This window comes from Eimeria tenella, genomic scaffold (assembly GCF_000499545.2).
Source record: "Eimeria tenella Houghton genomic scaffold, Eth_scaff41, whole genome shotgun sequence".
NCBI classification, from domain to species: Eukaryota; Apicomplexa; class Conoidasida; order Eucoccidiorida; family Eimeriidae; genus Eimeria; species Eimeria tenella.
In genome coordinates this window covers 17,285-32,002 of record NW_013543345.1, presented here as the reverse complement: position 1 = coordinate 32,002, position 14,718 = coordinate 17,285, and the positions used below count along the sequence as shown (strand labels likewise).

General features: G+C 49.1%; 3 protein-coding genes across 3 annotated transcripts; 1 reads left to right on the top strand and 2 right to left on the bottom strand.

Moving 5' to 3' along the window:
- Positions 1-1,511: 1,511 nt before the first annotated feature.
- On the bottom strand, positions 1,512-2,967 carry ETH_00022525 (uncharacterized protein; the record flags this gene model as incomplete). Its single annotated transcript, XM_013376851.1, has 3 exons — positions 1,512-1,768; positions 1,954-2,043; positions 2,847-2,967. The coding sequence occupies 3 exons, from the start codon at positions 2,965-2,967 to the stop codon at positions 1,512-1,514; spliced, it is 468 nt and encodes a 155-aa protein (XP_013232305.1).
- An 8,327-nt stretch (positions 2,968-11,294) lies between these two features.
- Positions 11,295-13,069, top strand: ETH_00022520 (Superoxide dismutase, related; the record flags this gene model as incomplete). Its single annotated transcript, XM_013376850.1, has 5 exons — positions 11,295-11,297; positions 11,668-11,782; positions 12,187-12,305; positions 12,485-12,653; positions 12,825-13,069. 5 exons carry the CDS (start codon positions 11,295-11,297, stop codon positions 13,067-13,069), a joined length of 651 nt encoding a protein of 216 aa, XP_013232304.1.
- Positions 13,070-13,921: 852 nt separating this feature from the next.
- On the bottom strand, positions 13,922-14,677 carry ETH_00022515 (uncharacterized protein; the record flags this gene model as incomplete). Its single annotated transcript, XM_013376849.1, has 1 exon — positions 13,922-14,677. One exon carries the CDS (start codon positions 14,675-14,677, stop codon positions 13,922-13,924), a length of 756 nt encoding a protein of 251 aa, XP_013232303.1.
- Between the last annotated feature and the right edge of the window lie 41 nt (positions 14,678-14,718).

Here is a 14,718-nt window from a genome sequence, read left to right as displayed (position 1 = left end):
CTAGCTAGCTAGGTATTTGAGGCATCGGCTCTAGCTCTCCCACTAGCTTGGCCTTGACTATGCCGCTGCTGCTGCTGCTGCTGTTGCTGCTGCTGCTGCTGCTGCTGGCCTTCAGGATAAGAAGGTGTGCGGCATATACCACAGCAACATGCGGCGGGCTCGCGAGACAGCGGAAGTGATAGCAGCAAAACTTGCTGCTGCTGCTGCTGCTGCAGAGCGCCCAGGTGTACCTACAGTTCAAGACCCGCTGCTCGCAGAAGGAGTCCCAGCAATGCCGCTGCCTCCCTCCACTGTCTTCAAGCCTACGCAGGAAACTGTTGACAAGTGCTGCTGCGGCTGCTGCTGCTGCTGCTGCTCTTGCTGCTGCTGCTGAGGATGCTGCTGGTGATTGGTTGGGGTGCCGCTGCCTCCCTCCACTGTCTTCAAGCCTCCGCAGGAAACTGTTGACAAGTGCTGCTGCTGCTGCTGCTGCTGCTGCTGAGAGCAGACGCGCTACCCTGCGTGACGCTGTTGCTGCTGCTGCTGCTGCTGCTGCACAGAGACAGCAAGCGAATAGAGGAAGCGTTTCGAAGGTATTTCTACAGAGCGTCGGGGCCTGACCAGCAGCAGCAGCAGCAGCAGCTCCTGCTGCAGCAGCAGCAGCAACAACAAGAAGCAGCCGCAGCAAACAGTAAAGCCTCCACAAGCGGCAGCAACAGCAGCAGCAGCACAAGCAGCAGCAAGCCGCCGACTGAAGAGTACAGCATCATTGTGTGCCACGGCAACGTGATCCGATACTTCTTTTGCAGGTAACAATTATTTAATTAATTCAATTAAATCAATTAAATTGAATTATTTAAATTAGATTAATTAAATCAAATTAAAGGAATTAAATCAATTTACTCACTTTAATTTAATCAATTCCACCGAATTTCATTTACGATGCATCCGTCGTGCACTGCTATCATTCAAAATAACTAATTTATTATTATTTATCATTTCCTCATTAGTTTAGCCTCATCTATTTATTAATTGTTGTTTACTTGTTTGATATTTATTTATTTATTTATTTATCTATTATAAATTATTTATTTATTTATGATTTGCTTCTCAGGGCGCTGCAGCTGCCGCGCTGCGCGTGGCTGCGCCTTGCTGCAGCAAACTGCAGCATCTCGTGGCTGTCGGTGGACAGCAGAGGTTTTGTGTCTGCGAAGCAATTCGCAGACTCCGGACACTTGAGCCCCCACCTGCTCACTTACAGATAGCTCCTGCTGCTGCTGCTGCTGCTGCTGCTGCTGCTGCTGCTGCAGCATCTCGTGGCTGTCGGTGGACAGCAGAGGTTTTGTGTCTGCGGAGCAATTCGCAGACTCCGGACACTTGAGCCCCCACCTGCTCACTTACAGATAGCTCCTGCTGCTGCTGCTGCTGCTGCTGCTGCTGCTGCTGCAGCATCTCGTGGCTGTCGGTGGACAGCAGAGGTTTTGTGTCTGCGAAGCAATTCGCAGACTCCGGACACTTGAGCCCCCACCTGCTCACTTACAGATAGCTCCTGCTGCTGCTGCTGCTGCTGCTGCTGCTGCTGCTGCTGCTGCTGCTGCTGCTGCTGCTGCAGCATCTCGTGGCTGTCGGTGGACAGCAGAGGTTTTGTGTCTGCGGAGCAATTCGCAGACTCCGGACACTTGAGCCCCCACCTGCTCACTTACAGATAGCTCCTGCTGCTGCTGCTGCTGCTGCTGCTGCTGCTGCTGCAGCATCTCGTGGCTGTCGGTGGACAGCAGAGGTTTTGTGTCTGCGAAGCAATTCGCAGACTCCAGACACTTGAGCCCCCACCTGCTCACTTACAGATAGCTCCTGCTGCTGCTGCTGCTGCTGCTGCTGCAGCCATCTCGTGGCTGTCGGTGGACAGCAGAGGTTTTGTGTCTGCGAAGCAATTCGCAGACTCCGGACACTACACTTGAGCCCCCACCTGCTCACTTACAGATAGCTCCTGCTGCTGCTGCTGCTGCTGCTGCTGCTGCTGCTGCAGCATCTCGTGGCTGTCGGTGGACAGCAGAGGTTTTGTGTCTGCGAAGCAATTCGCAGACTCCGGACACTTGAGCCCTCATATGCTCACTTACAGATAGCTCCTGCTGCTGCTGCTGCTGCTGCTGCTGCAGCATCTCGTGGCTGTCGGTGGACAGCAGAGGTTCTGTGTCTTTGAAGCAGTCTTAGATGCAAACGAGTTGCTTGCAGTTCAGCATAGCCACTCCCAAGCCAACGTTGTTTGCAGAAGCCCACCTGACAGTCCAGGGATCTATTCCGCAACTGCTTTATTTTCGATAAGAGATTATGTACTTTATGTTGCCGCCTGCGCAACGAATGCAACGCGCAAAGTGAACAAGTGCGCATGCGCAGTTCAGAGGCAGCCACTGTGTGCTGGTTGGCGTGTGTGTGCTGTGGAGTTTGATTCATCCGCGGGACTCCGTCTTTGCTAGCTTGAAGTGGTGCAGAAGAAATAGACTTTCAGAAGAAGTAGATCTTATAAACACTGTAAAAACGAATATCATACGCGTCCACGGATTCCAGTTCTTTGCATTTGGGCGATTGCTGCCTTGTTTGGTTGCTGTCTTGTGTACGGCTCGGCTAATTCTTCTACCCGTAACTGTACCTCTTTGATACTGAAGGTGCGTTTGCCCGTGAGCTCATCATGGGGAAGTCCCAGCCAAGCCTTTGCATGTTCAAGATCTATTAAGCAGTTGTTGTTTGGGACAAACGACGACCACATACGACAGTCTTATTTTGCACTACAGACGCACGAGAGCCGAGCATAGCTCATCGTACGTAGTAATAATGCAACTTGAAGCTTTCGCACAACTAAGACAACGCACAATTTGTGCATCTGTTTCTTGATGCTCGAGCAACTGTGACTTTTGAAGAGTCGTTCGGACGAAGATGTATCTGCTCACTCGCCACACTACTGAAGTTGACTGCTAGTGCTTCTGCGCTCATGTTTCAGAGTCAGCAACACCCGTGCTTCCAAGTAGGCATTCAACATGTTTATTTTGCCGTTCTCGCACCTAGTGGTGAAGACCCAAATGCAAAAGTCCAACATGGGCAGTCCAGAAGCTAAGTTGTATTGCGATACTGCTTTTAGGACGCCGAGAGACTTTTAAGCAGGCGCCAAGGAGCTACTTCAATATATCACAAAGAGTTTTAAATAATCCTTTTCAGCAAATGATGCACTCCCTAGCGTTTCTATATCTGGGCTCAGGGCGGCAATGAATGCCCAAGAAGACACAGGATCACACCGAAAAGCTCATGGAAACGAAACGGTCTCCAATTAAATACTTGACAATGCGCGAGACAGTGCATGGAAACTACAACCTGGGGCATATCGTGCACACGTGGATTGCAACCGTTCACAATAACACAAAAACCAGCATCGCAGAAAAGGTTGCATGCCCGCTACGCAGCCTAAACTGCACATTCAGAAAACCTCACTGACAAACTGGATGGTTTAACCATTTCTTTTGCATGAATGTAGTCAATCAAAAAATGAAACTTATTGTGCCACTTCAGGTTCCCAGCGATGGCTGGTTGGCCTGGTAGCACGCTTTGTGCAGTAGGGTTCCAATATAGTTGTGAGCCTCGCAGCGCATCCCACATACGCCCTGCAGCTTCCACATGCCGAGATAATGGTGCGCGGCACATGCTAAAGGAAGCGGGTCCTTAAGTGCAACAGCATTTACGTGAAGTGGCTGCAACAGTAGCTCGCCACTTCTCGTGCTTTGCAAGTACAAAAGCAAGCTCTTCTGTGAAAAGCTCTGCATTGAGACGCTCTGTAACAAGCTCAAGATTCACAAAGACAATTTGCATCAAAGCCTACGAGTATTGGAGTTGACGCCGGAGCAAAAGCACTTCGACCCACGCCGCCTCATATGCATATTAGAAACGGATCTTCCCATTCCCGCACAAGAGCTAAACGTTCACTGCATATATTTCCAAGCGATTCTGTCGCAGTATGATCTGCAAACACAAGTCGTCTGGAGACGACAACACCTTTCACTGAAACGGACAGTGAGAGCGACTGTGCACGAGAACTCAATATCAATTCTGTTTGCACCTCAGATGCAATTCGGGTGGACCTTGCATATCTTCACAAAGAAATATTTCAGAGCTTTGCAAAAGCGACGCGCATCCTCCCATAGCATCTTCAACTCCAAAATCTTCTGATGTTGGAACGCACAAAACGTCACACTGTCCCGGGCTGCGAATGATTGTGCTTTGGCACTAGCCAAACAGCCGCGCTGTGTACTTTAAACTCTTTTACGGCGTCCACAGTGGCGGAAAATCCTTTCCAGATAGAAGCACGAATACTCCAACGGCGAGGAAGTACCACGAGAGCTGTGCCAGGTGCACTGGAAAGTGAAAAGCCACTGTTTGTTCGAAAATCCTCTATACCATTTTTCTTGATTAGATGTTTCCCACAGGCTCCTATTACTGCGTCGACTTCCAACAGTCTGCATTAATGAAACTGTTCACACTGCCTGTTGCTGAATCCACCACCATTTCCTATTCTGCTCATCTTTAGAGTTAAATCTCTGTACAATGCGCGAAAGTATGCTTAATAGATACTCAACTAACTAACAACTGATATGATACGGAAAGTCGTAAAAGTGTCATGACTGTTTAGCCTGTTGAGCCCTCTTAGGCGCCTCCAGGCAAAACAAAGAGGGATCGATCACACAAAAGCCTAAGGGTTCTCCATTCGCTAAACTGAGACTGAAATCGAGCCTAATGAGCACTTTATAATTTATAATAAGTCATCGAGCCCTGTACACACCGCAATGAATTGGATAATTATTCTTTATATATTTGTTTCATTTTTAATAAAATTTTTTGGTTAAATTAATATATTAAACAAAATAATACACCTCCTTGTTTTAATTTAATTGTTCGCTGTGCTCTGGGAGCAGAAGCGGAAGGGGAGATTGCAAAGATATAAGCCAAGAAAGTGCCTACTTGCCTATATTCCACTTCACCTTACGTGTGAATATGAACATTCTCACAGCCGATCTTAAGCCCAGTGTTGTGGCAACAGCTTTGATCGAGCATCCAACGCACGAACTAAGAACGCAGCTCACTGCAATATAAGCTGCGTGTGGATCGGAACTTCCTAGTTACACACAAAGTAGTGATGAACTCTTTTGTCAAAAAACGTCCCAGAGTCACTACTCCAGAATATCAGTTTCTCCGTGCTGAGAGGAGTATGTAACACCCCTTTGCGTGTGCAGACGCATTTCAATCGCGTCGAGAAAGCGCTTTTTATATGTTGCAGGCTGGTACACTTTAGGCTTTTGCATCTTGCGAGCTGAGACGGCAGGCACATTTATGCATTTAAGTGACCTTCATCCGCGTGCTTTTGGCAATAAATTCCCCTGTAAGCTTGCCGATTCGCAAGTTGAGGTGTTGTGCAGACTAATAGGGAGGCTGGATAAAGACAGGAAGACAAGACAGTTAGTTTTGACTGCTTGCAATGCGCGAGACTAAGCCTACTTTACCGGACTGCCAAGCTTTGTCTTGTTTTTCCAGGGAAGGCTTTTTGCAATGATCGCATAGCACGTGCACAGTGTTGCAGCACAGCATCGAAACATCTCAGTGGAATGTGAAGCAGCAGCGGGAGCCGGGCATGCACACTCCTGGCGTCTCTGGATTCAGCCTTTCGCGGAGAAAATAGTATTGTGTAACAGAGGAGCAACAAGCGCTTCCAGTGATCTATAAGGCATGTGTCCTGCTAAGCACACTGCGCCGTTGTCACCACGGTTATTCGTGTTGTTTGCATGCGCCGAGGTCGTGCAAGGGGTGCCATTGGAAATGCAAAAGAATAAACTAAAAGCCAAGGCACGAGAAACAACTCAAAGGAACTGCAAAGTGCTTTACAAAAAATAACGAATAGCCTAGTTGTGCGTGCATAGATATCTTTTATACGCAGTCTTAGGGAGCAGGCAAAGGTCACCCTGCGCTGACGTTTATCTGCAAACAAAAGCGTATGAACTGAACGCGCCAAAACATGTGAGACGTGTGCCCATAGCAGATGTATTGGTAATGCGCAAAACTTTGGAATTAGAAACTGGATATTGCAGCCAGCAATGCTCCGCGTCCAGTATAAAAGCCATTTACAGCGAAGTGCAACAAGTCAGTAGGCCATAGGGAAGGACTGAAAAGCACAATAAAGCACTCAGGTTGCTTTTTCCACATGCACGCTTTCGCTGTTTATCTTTTCCTGCGGTCTTCGTGACGCATTTCCTGAAATCCCAGTTCAGTCCTCTAGTCGGTGAGCGTGGAGCACAAGACGGAAAGCAGGCAGTTTCCTTTCCGTAGAACAATGAGTCTCGCAGGGCACAGAAAAGCTGCATTTCATAATTCTAGCATTTGGCAAGCAACTCTATGAAAGACGTGCAGAATACACCTTGGCAGTGCAATTCTCAGATCTTATGAAATTCCAGCTCAAAGCCCCCCTTCTTGATCCTTTCAAAGCTCACAATCTGTAGAATGAGCATTGCCATCAGAGGCTTTTTAACTGACACGGTATTCTACCGTAAGCGCGAAACTTAGCTTGGCAGGAGAATGTTCAAGGCTAGCCTGCAAAGTCTGCTTGTACTTCCGTCTTTTCAATCACAGTCGAGCCGTGGTAAGCAAAAGAAAATACTATTAGAGTTCTTTGCGAGTGCACTTCAGGTTTGACAACCATACAAAGAGCACTTAAGTAATCCCGCACTTGCGCCATATCCTCGTTAGTGCTCCATCGCACTTCATCAATGCATTAAGATCAGCAGCATGCAGGGCAGGAAGGATAACGAAAGACATCTGAAAAAGTTGATTTGTTGTTTTCACCACGTTCGACTGAGCACACCTTCAAACTCCAGCTTTAATAAGCCTGCACAGCAACGCATAGCAAACCCCATTCCTGGAAATCAATACTACCTGCTAGCTGCGCAGGACGAACTGCCTGGAAGTTGAAAAGTTTCAATCAATACATGCCTTTCCTCCGCATGAGCTTGGAAACATATGAGATGCACCTTGTTGGACTTTTCCATAAAGAGGAGCCAAAACCAAGAAGTCTTGCGCTCACTTTACTGTTGAAACTTAGGAGTTGAAATGTCACAAGTGCACATGCGCCAGCTTTTGCAACTTCTGGTGGGGAGCTACTGCATCACTATTAACGTGACACATCTCATCTCGTGCATCTTTTTGGTGTGGCACTTCGCGTGCAAGTAAAATGCAGAAAATTCAGGAGCGGCTGTGCATGCATATTTATAAGAGCGCGCGAGAGCTACCATTCAAATGTGCCACTAAAACAAAAACCAATGCGGATGAAGAATAACGCCTTTTCTATTCAAAGGTGGAAATGAAGAGGTCACACGTTAGCTGCTTGCTCGGCACACTGTTGGGCGAATCCTGCCAAAGAAATGGCTATCCTTCTTGTCATCAGAATGAGCCATAAAGAAGAATAGAAGAAGAGATAAAAATATATCACAACTTGAGAGACTTCTCAGACATTAGTACATCTGTTCTTTTTCTGGTCCCTGATCTTTCGTGTGTGCTATGAGGCCTGTATTTTTGAGAGATAAACGTTACGCCAGTAATTTCCAAGAAAAGGAAGCATATTGCAATCTAGGATGTCCGCAAGCTGTCAATTAATGAAGCTCGAGAGGAAGAAAAGTGTCAAAAATCGGCATTTTATTCCTGTTTGGCTTTTGAAGAAGTGCGTTGTTCAGCTGTACAAGGTGAAGTGCTCAGGATCGTGAACGCTCAGTTTGCGAACTCTACTTTGTTTGAGAGTTTTGAGCAGCACCTAAACAGACAGACGGGAGCTGGTGCAGTTCTGAGTAAAGTAATGCATGCAAGTAGAGTAGAGGACTGAAGATCCTCAGGTCCCCATATATTTATATTCTCCAGTTGTACATACATGATAAGCATCTGCGGAGTGATGGCTGCATGCAGAACGCGTTGTGGCTGCACTGCATGCAGCTGTTTTAGATTAATCGGCCCTCCTGCAGCTGCACATATTAGGAGTGTCTTGAGATGGCAGCAGCAGAACAGCAGGGGCTTCATGGAGTCGTTTCAGAGAAGCCCAAAGCGCATCTCCAGGGGCTCCCTGTCTTGTTCATTCTTCATGGAGTTCAGCAGCTGGTCATGGAAACCAAGTCCAAAAGCGCACTCTCTAGCTGTCACTTAAACACCAGCTTTCAAACTCTACGCAAACGCGAGAAGGGGTGGCGGGAAAACTGAAGTGCAAGTTCTGCACTTGTTGAACACAAACTCTTTTGCAAACCAGTTCTGAACATCATCTGAAGAGGGGCAGGGCTGAGAGGGCTTGAGTGGCCCGGAGGCAGCAAATGCAAAAACGAACTTCTTAGATGTGAAGACATCTTCGACAGGGCGTGTTTGACGGACACAACATTTCTTAGCAGGTCTTTCACTGAAGTCTGAAGTCCGTTAGGAAGCTGCTGTGCTGCAGTGCTGCTGCTGCTGCTGAGCTTAGCAGCAGCACTATATACAAAAGAAACGCCAAGAAAAACGCAAAGAGATGGACAGAAGTACCTGCATTTAATGCCATGTTTCCACGCCAAAAGCCCGCTTGTTTGCATGAATAAAGCAGTCCAAGTGCACTAACAACTCCACCACTCGCTGCACTTTATATATATACAAGTTTTCGACGAATCTAAGAAAAAGTTACTTCCTTTCTCTCAACAAAACGCCACAATGCGCGCTTTTGCGCACGACAACTTGTGCAAGAAAGGCCACAGATTGCCACATTACATTAGCACAGCAAGTCTTGCATAAATTTCTTTTTTAGCACAACAAGTCTTGCATAAATTTCTTTTTTAGCACAGCAAGTCTTGCATAAGTTTCTTTTTTAGCACAATATGTCTTGCATAACTTGCTTTTCTTGCGCCTTTTGCCGGAGTCTTTAGCTGGTTTTGTTGTTTGTTTATAAGACTTGCTTCTGCGCCTGCAGCGCTGCTTCTTGCACAGGGAGCAGTGAGGGCCCTAAACCCTAGACCCTAAACCCTAAACCCTTGGACAGCAGGTTGTTGGAAGCTAACAGTCTGTTAGTCTCCGAGTGTTATATGCAGAGGCTCCCTCAAAAAGACAAAACCCGCATTATGAAATGAACTCATTTTATTCTCCAACTCGGCATTAACATGCTTCCCGTATTCCGCAGACTCCGCACAAGCTTTTTATTTAATTCCAACAGAAACATTTAACTGAACAAACTCTTAAGCCGCGTTTGAAAACTGTTTCACTGCAGGCAAGGTGTACAGACACTCGCCATGCATGCGCTCCAAACACAAACAACAGTCCCGTCAGCAGCATGCACTGGTCTCCCCCCAAACCCCAAAACCCGCGTCTAAACCCTAAACCCTAGCCCCAAACCCTAAACCCTAAACCCGCGCAAGAGTTTTTCTGGTAAGTGCTGACAAGCACTTTTCAAAAAGAGGGTCGGTGATAAACACCGCCCACCACTGTCAACAAATAGTGGAATGCAGCCAGGGACGTGAAGGAGAAGCCCCAGTTTGTCTTCACTCCACAAACCCACAGTGGTCTTCACAACCCCACCAAATCACCACCTCTGGGAATGCATAATGTATGAGAGGCTCCCAGCCTGTTCCTTCTGGCTTGCAAGTCTGTGACAGGCAATGCATGCGCAGAAGCAAAAGAGGACGCAACGCAAGGCTGCAGCAGTAGCACACACAACACACACTGCTGCTGCTGCTGCTGCTGCTGCTGCTGCTGCTGCCGAGGGCTTTTAAGTTTCTCAAAGCACGCTGTGTGAAGCAGCAAACAGCGCGGGACCACCGCGTTGGTCTCGGCGAAGTGATGGCTACTACCAAGTAACCGGCAGCTGCTGCAGCTGCAACGGACGCGGAGAAGCAACTGCAAAGGCGGCTGCTGCAGCAGAGCAGCAGCAGCAGCAGCAGGGAAAAAACGGTTGTTGAAGCTGACCGGCAGCAGGAGGAACAGCAGAAACAGCTGCTGAAGCGGAGCAGCAGCAGCAGAACCAGCAAGTGCAACAGAGCAGCAGCAAGTAGCAGTAGCACAGGCAGCAGCAGACGCAGCAGCAGGTGTAGCAGCACAAACAGTAGAAACAGCAGTTGCAGCAGAGACAGTTGCAGCAGAAGCAGCAGCAGCAGAAGCAGCAGCAGCACGGCTGGAAGGCGGCTGCCAAAGTCGCCCTAGCAGCACACAGGCTGCTGCTGCCCGAAGCAGCGGCAGCGGCGGAAGCAGCAGCAGCAGCAGACAAAGCAGCAGCGGCAGCCGCTGCTGCTGCAGAGGCGGTGAATGACGCAGTAGCGCCGTCCAAACATTTTAACAGCGAACAGAAGTAGCAGCAGCAGCAGCAGCAGCAGTGGATGTTCTGTCGTCTATTTTTGCTTTTTCTCTACCCAAAGCGATTCTTTCTATTCCCATTTATTATTTTTTTCGAATTAAATCCCCTTTCATTATTTACTTTAGTTGTATTATTTATTTATTATTTATTTATTATTTATTTATTTATTTATTTATTCTTTTTCCTTTATTGCCTTTCATATTTGCTGCACCCAGCTGCAGCAAAAGGGCCCCTGTGGGCTGTGGGGTGTGCGTCCAGCAGAAAAGTCTATCTTCATGCGTTTTGAAATTTTAAAAATGAAATTTTAAAATTAAAAACAAAAATATGTTTTTGAACAGAGTCATTGAAGGTCTTTTAAAAAGTGGAAAAAGGGGACAAAAATAAGAATTTAAAAAGAGAAGTTCTTCATTCAAGTGAAATCGCCAAACCGGCGAGGGAATCCGGGTGTACGTACACCTGCTGGAATTGTAAGAGCTGCTGCACAGAGCCTCGCGGCTGGGGGGGAAAGTCTGCTGCAGTTTTACTAATTCTTTTTTGCTTTTTCAGTTAAATAAACGGGAAATGCGTGGATTAGACGCAAGAGCAGCAAAGCAGCAAAGAGCGTTTGTACAGAGCTGCAGCAGGGGAGGGCGCTGAGGTGTACAGGCAGATGTTGGAACCTTTAAAAGGGATTTATTTTGTTTTTCTTTTTAAAAGTGTTTATTTTAATTTTTAATTGCTGGAAGAGATAGATTTTGAGCTGCTTAGGGGCCTATTGCAGCCGACAGACCCCCCAGCCCCGTTGCTGCTTGCTTGCTGCGGGCGCGGCGTTGGGGTGTATAGACAGCTCGCTCACTGTTTTGCAGCCACTTTCCATGGGAAATAACTTTCATTTTTAATTCTTTTGAGAATTAAAAAGAACAGAAACGCGTTTGGAGCCCCAGAGACGCAGAAGACGGAAATGGTAAGCCGCTTCGGCTGCAGCCGGCTCAGCAGCGGCCCGCCGCGCCTTCCTTCGCCTTTATTTGGACCTTTTTGGATTTATTTCTCCAAATTTATTCCTTTTAAACTTCTAATTAAATAAATTAAGCGCTTTTTACTTCCCGATGGAGTGCAATTGAGTGCAGCAGCAGGTGTACATACACCAGAGCGCCGCGCCGCCCGCCCTCAGTCAGAAGTTCCTCTCCAGCTCTTTCATTTTTTTGAATTTTTCTCCGTTTTTCCAGCTTTTTTTTGCATTTTCCAAGTTTGAATTGCAATTTTTGAATTTAAATTGCAATTTGTGAATTCAAAATGGCATTTAAACTGCTTTTTGGCCTTCTTTTCCTCTCTAGGCGCTCCGCAGAGCCGCCCTTCGCCTCAGCGCCAGATTCTCTCTGCCGCCGCTCCCCTATAAGCCCGACGCCCTGGAGCCCTACATTAGCGCTAAGACAATTGAGCACCACTATGGTGAGTTTTAATTGAATTCTTTTACTTTTAATCCCATCGCAGCAGCAGCAGCAGCAAGAGCAGCAGCAGCAGCAGCAGCAGCAAGAGCAGCAGCAGCACCAGCAGCGGTTTTGGTGGCGGCAGCAGAAAAAAGAACGGCTCTGTTGCTGCAGCAGACGGGACCCCAGCAGCAAACAGCAGCTGCCACTGCAGCAGCAGCAGTTGCAGCTGCATCTGCATCTGCAGCAGCCTGCAGGAGTAGCTGCTGCTGCTGCTGCTGTTGGTGCTGCAGAGTCACTGAATACCGGTTCATCTGGCAGCATGGCCTTCGCGTAAAATCCATCCAGCCAGCAAATAGATAAATAAATAAGTAAATAAATAAATAGACTAATTAATTTAATTAAATTAATTATTTGCTGCTGCAGGGAAACACCACAAGGCTTATGTGGACAACTTGAACGCCTTAGTTAAGGACAGCAACAACCCGATACACCAGAAGCTGGAAACTATAATTAAAAATGAAAAGGGAAACATCTACAACCAGGTGCTGCTGCTGCTGCTGCTTTTGCTGCTGCTGCTGCTGCTGCATTTGCTGCTGCTGCTGCTGCTGCCTTTGCTGTTGCTGCTGCTGCTGCTGCTTCCACAGCCATAACTGGGACTTTGCCTTCATTCTCGCTGCCCCCGCTGCTGCTGCTGCTGCTGCTGCTGCTGCTGCTGCTGCAGGCTGCGCAGGTGTGGAACCACACGTTTTACTTCAACTGCCTGGGGCCCCCCAGCGAAGAAACTGCTGCGCCTTTGGGGCCCACTTTGAAGCGGCTGGAAAGAGATTTTGGAAGTTTGGAAAACTTCAAAAATGAATTCAAAAAAAAAGTTCTCGGACACTTCGGATCCGGTTAGCTTCTGCTGTTGCTGCTGCTGCTGCTGCTGCTGCCATGCTGCTGCGGTGCTGCTGTGTTGGTGGTGATGCTGCTGCTGCTGCAGCGGTGCCCGTCTTTCACTCCCGCAACTCTCACCGCCGCTGCTGCTGCTGCTGCTGCTGCTGCTGCTGCTGCTGCTGCTGCAGGGTGGGTGTGGCTGCTGTACAACACTGCGACGGACAAGCTGGAGCTGGCGGAGGGCCACGACGCAGCAGCACCTTTGACTTTTGCTGCTCGCAGCAGCCCGCTGCTTTGCTGCGATGTTTGGGAACATGCTTTTTATTTGGACACGCAGCAAAACAAAAGTCTTTATTTCGAAAACTTTTGGAAAGTCATTAACTGGCACTTCGTCAACGAACAGTTCGTCAACAACCTCCTCGAGACCTACTGACCAGCAGCAGCAGCAGCGCAGCAGCAGCAGCAGCAGCAGCAGCAGAGGCGGCGGCAGAGCTGCAGCAGCAGCAGCAGCAGCAGCGGAGAGGCGGTAGCAAGCACTACGTCCTCGGACTGCTCACCAGGAACTTTACTAGGTAGCTGCAGCAGCAGCAGCAGCAGCAGCAAGTGCTGCTGCAGCGCAGAAAGAGAAGCAGCAGCAGCAACCGCTGCTGCTGCCGTTTTACCGATGAAGAAACTCCGCAAACATCTCCCCTCCTTAGAATCTCACCGCAGCTGCTGCCGTTGTTGCTGCTGCAGTTGTTGCTGCTCCAGTTGCTGCTGCTGCTACTGAAGTTGCTGCTGCTGTTGCTGCTCGTCTTCATTGCTTTGTATCGGCTCAAGTTGCTTGGCAGGTGGCTGCTGGAAATAGGGTTCAGGGCTTAGGGTTTAGCAGCTGTAGGGTTTAGTGCAGCAGCAGCAGCAGCTGCTGCTGCTGCTGCCGGCAGCAGAAGAAAGCATTCGTAATTAAAAGATGCAGCAGTTTCCGTTTGCTTGGTTCAACACATTGAATAAATATTCTAAAGCGTGGCTGCTGCTGCAGCAGCAGCAACAACTGCACCAGCAGCAGCTGCTGCTGAAGTAAAACAGCAGCAGCAACAGCAGCAGCAGCTGCTGCTGTGCGCCGCAGGAAGTATCATCAAGAATATTTTGCGCACATCTCTGTGAGCTACTTTTAAAAGTTTCTACTGCAGCAGCAGCACTGCGAGCAGCTGCTGCAGCGGCTGCTAGAGCTGCAGCTGTGGCTGTTGCTGCTGCAGGTGCAGCAGCAGCAGCAGCAGCAGCAGCAGCAGCATTAAAAGGATCTAAATTATATTTGGGACTGCTGCATCTGCATGAGCTGCCGCTGCTTCATAGCGCTGACCTGTTCGATGGTGCCTGCGAACCTCTGCTGCTGCTGCATTTGTTGAATCTGCTGCTGCTGCTGCTGCTGCATCTGCTGCTGCTGCTGCTGCCGCTTGACCAGCTGCGCCCCCCCGCTGCTGCTGGGGGCCCCCCCCGCACCCTTGAGGGCCCCCACACCCGGCAGCGGGACCCCCCCAAGTGCAGCAGCAGCAGCTTCTGCTGTTGGATATAAACCATAGTGCTGCGCAAAAGCTTCTATTTCTGAAGGCCCCAAAGCTTCAATTTGCTGCAGCCCCACAATGTGGGTGGCCCCCAGCTGCACCTTGGGCACTTGCGACAGCGAGCGCACCGAAACCCGCCGCTGCTGCTGCTGCTGCTGCTGCTGCTGCTGCTGCTGCTGCTGCAGGTGCTGCTGCTGCTGCTGCTGCTGCTGCATGCGCATCTGCATTTGCTGCTGCATCTGGTGCTGCAGCTGCTGCTGCATCTGCTGCTGCATCTGCTGCTGCTGCTGCTGCATTTGCTGCTGCATCTGCTGCTGCAGCTGCTGCAGCTGCTTGTGCTGCTGCTGCTCCGCGGACTGGGTTGAGGCTCCCCCCAATGACCCGTCGAAGCCGGGCGTTGCTGCTGTTGCTGCTCCCTGCATGGCCTTGACTTGCTGCAGGAACTGCTGGTGCAGCTGCTGCTGGATCTGCTGCTGCATCTGCAGAACGTGCTGCTGCATCTGCTGCGCCACCTCTTCAGGGCTAAATCTGCTGTCAGCAA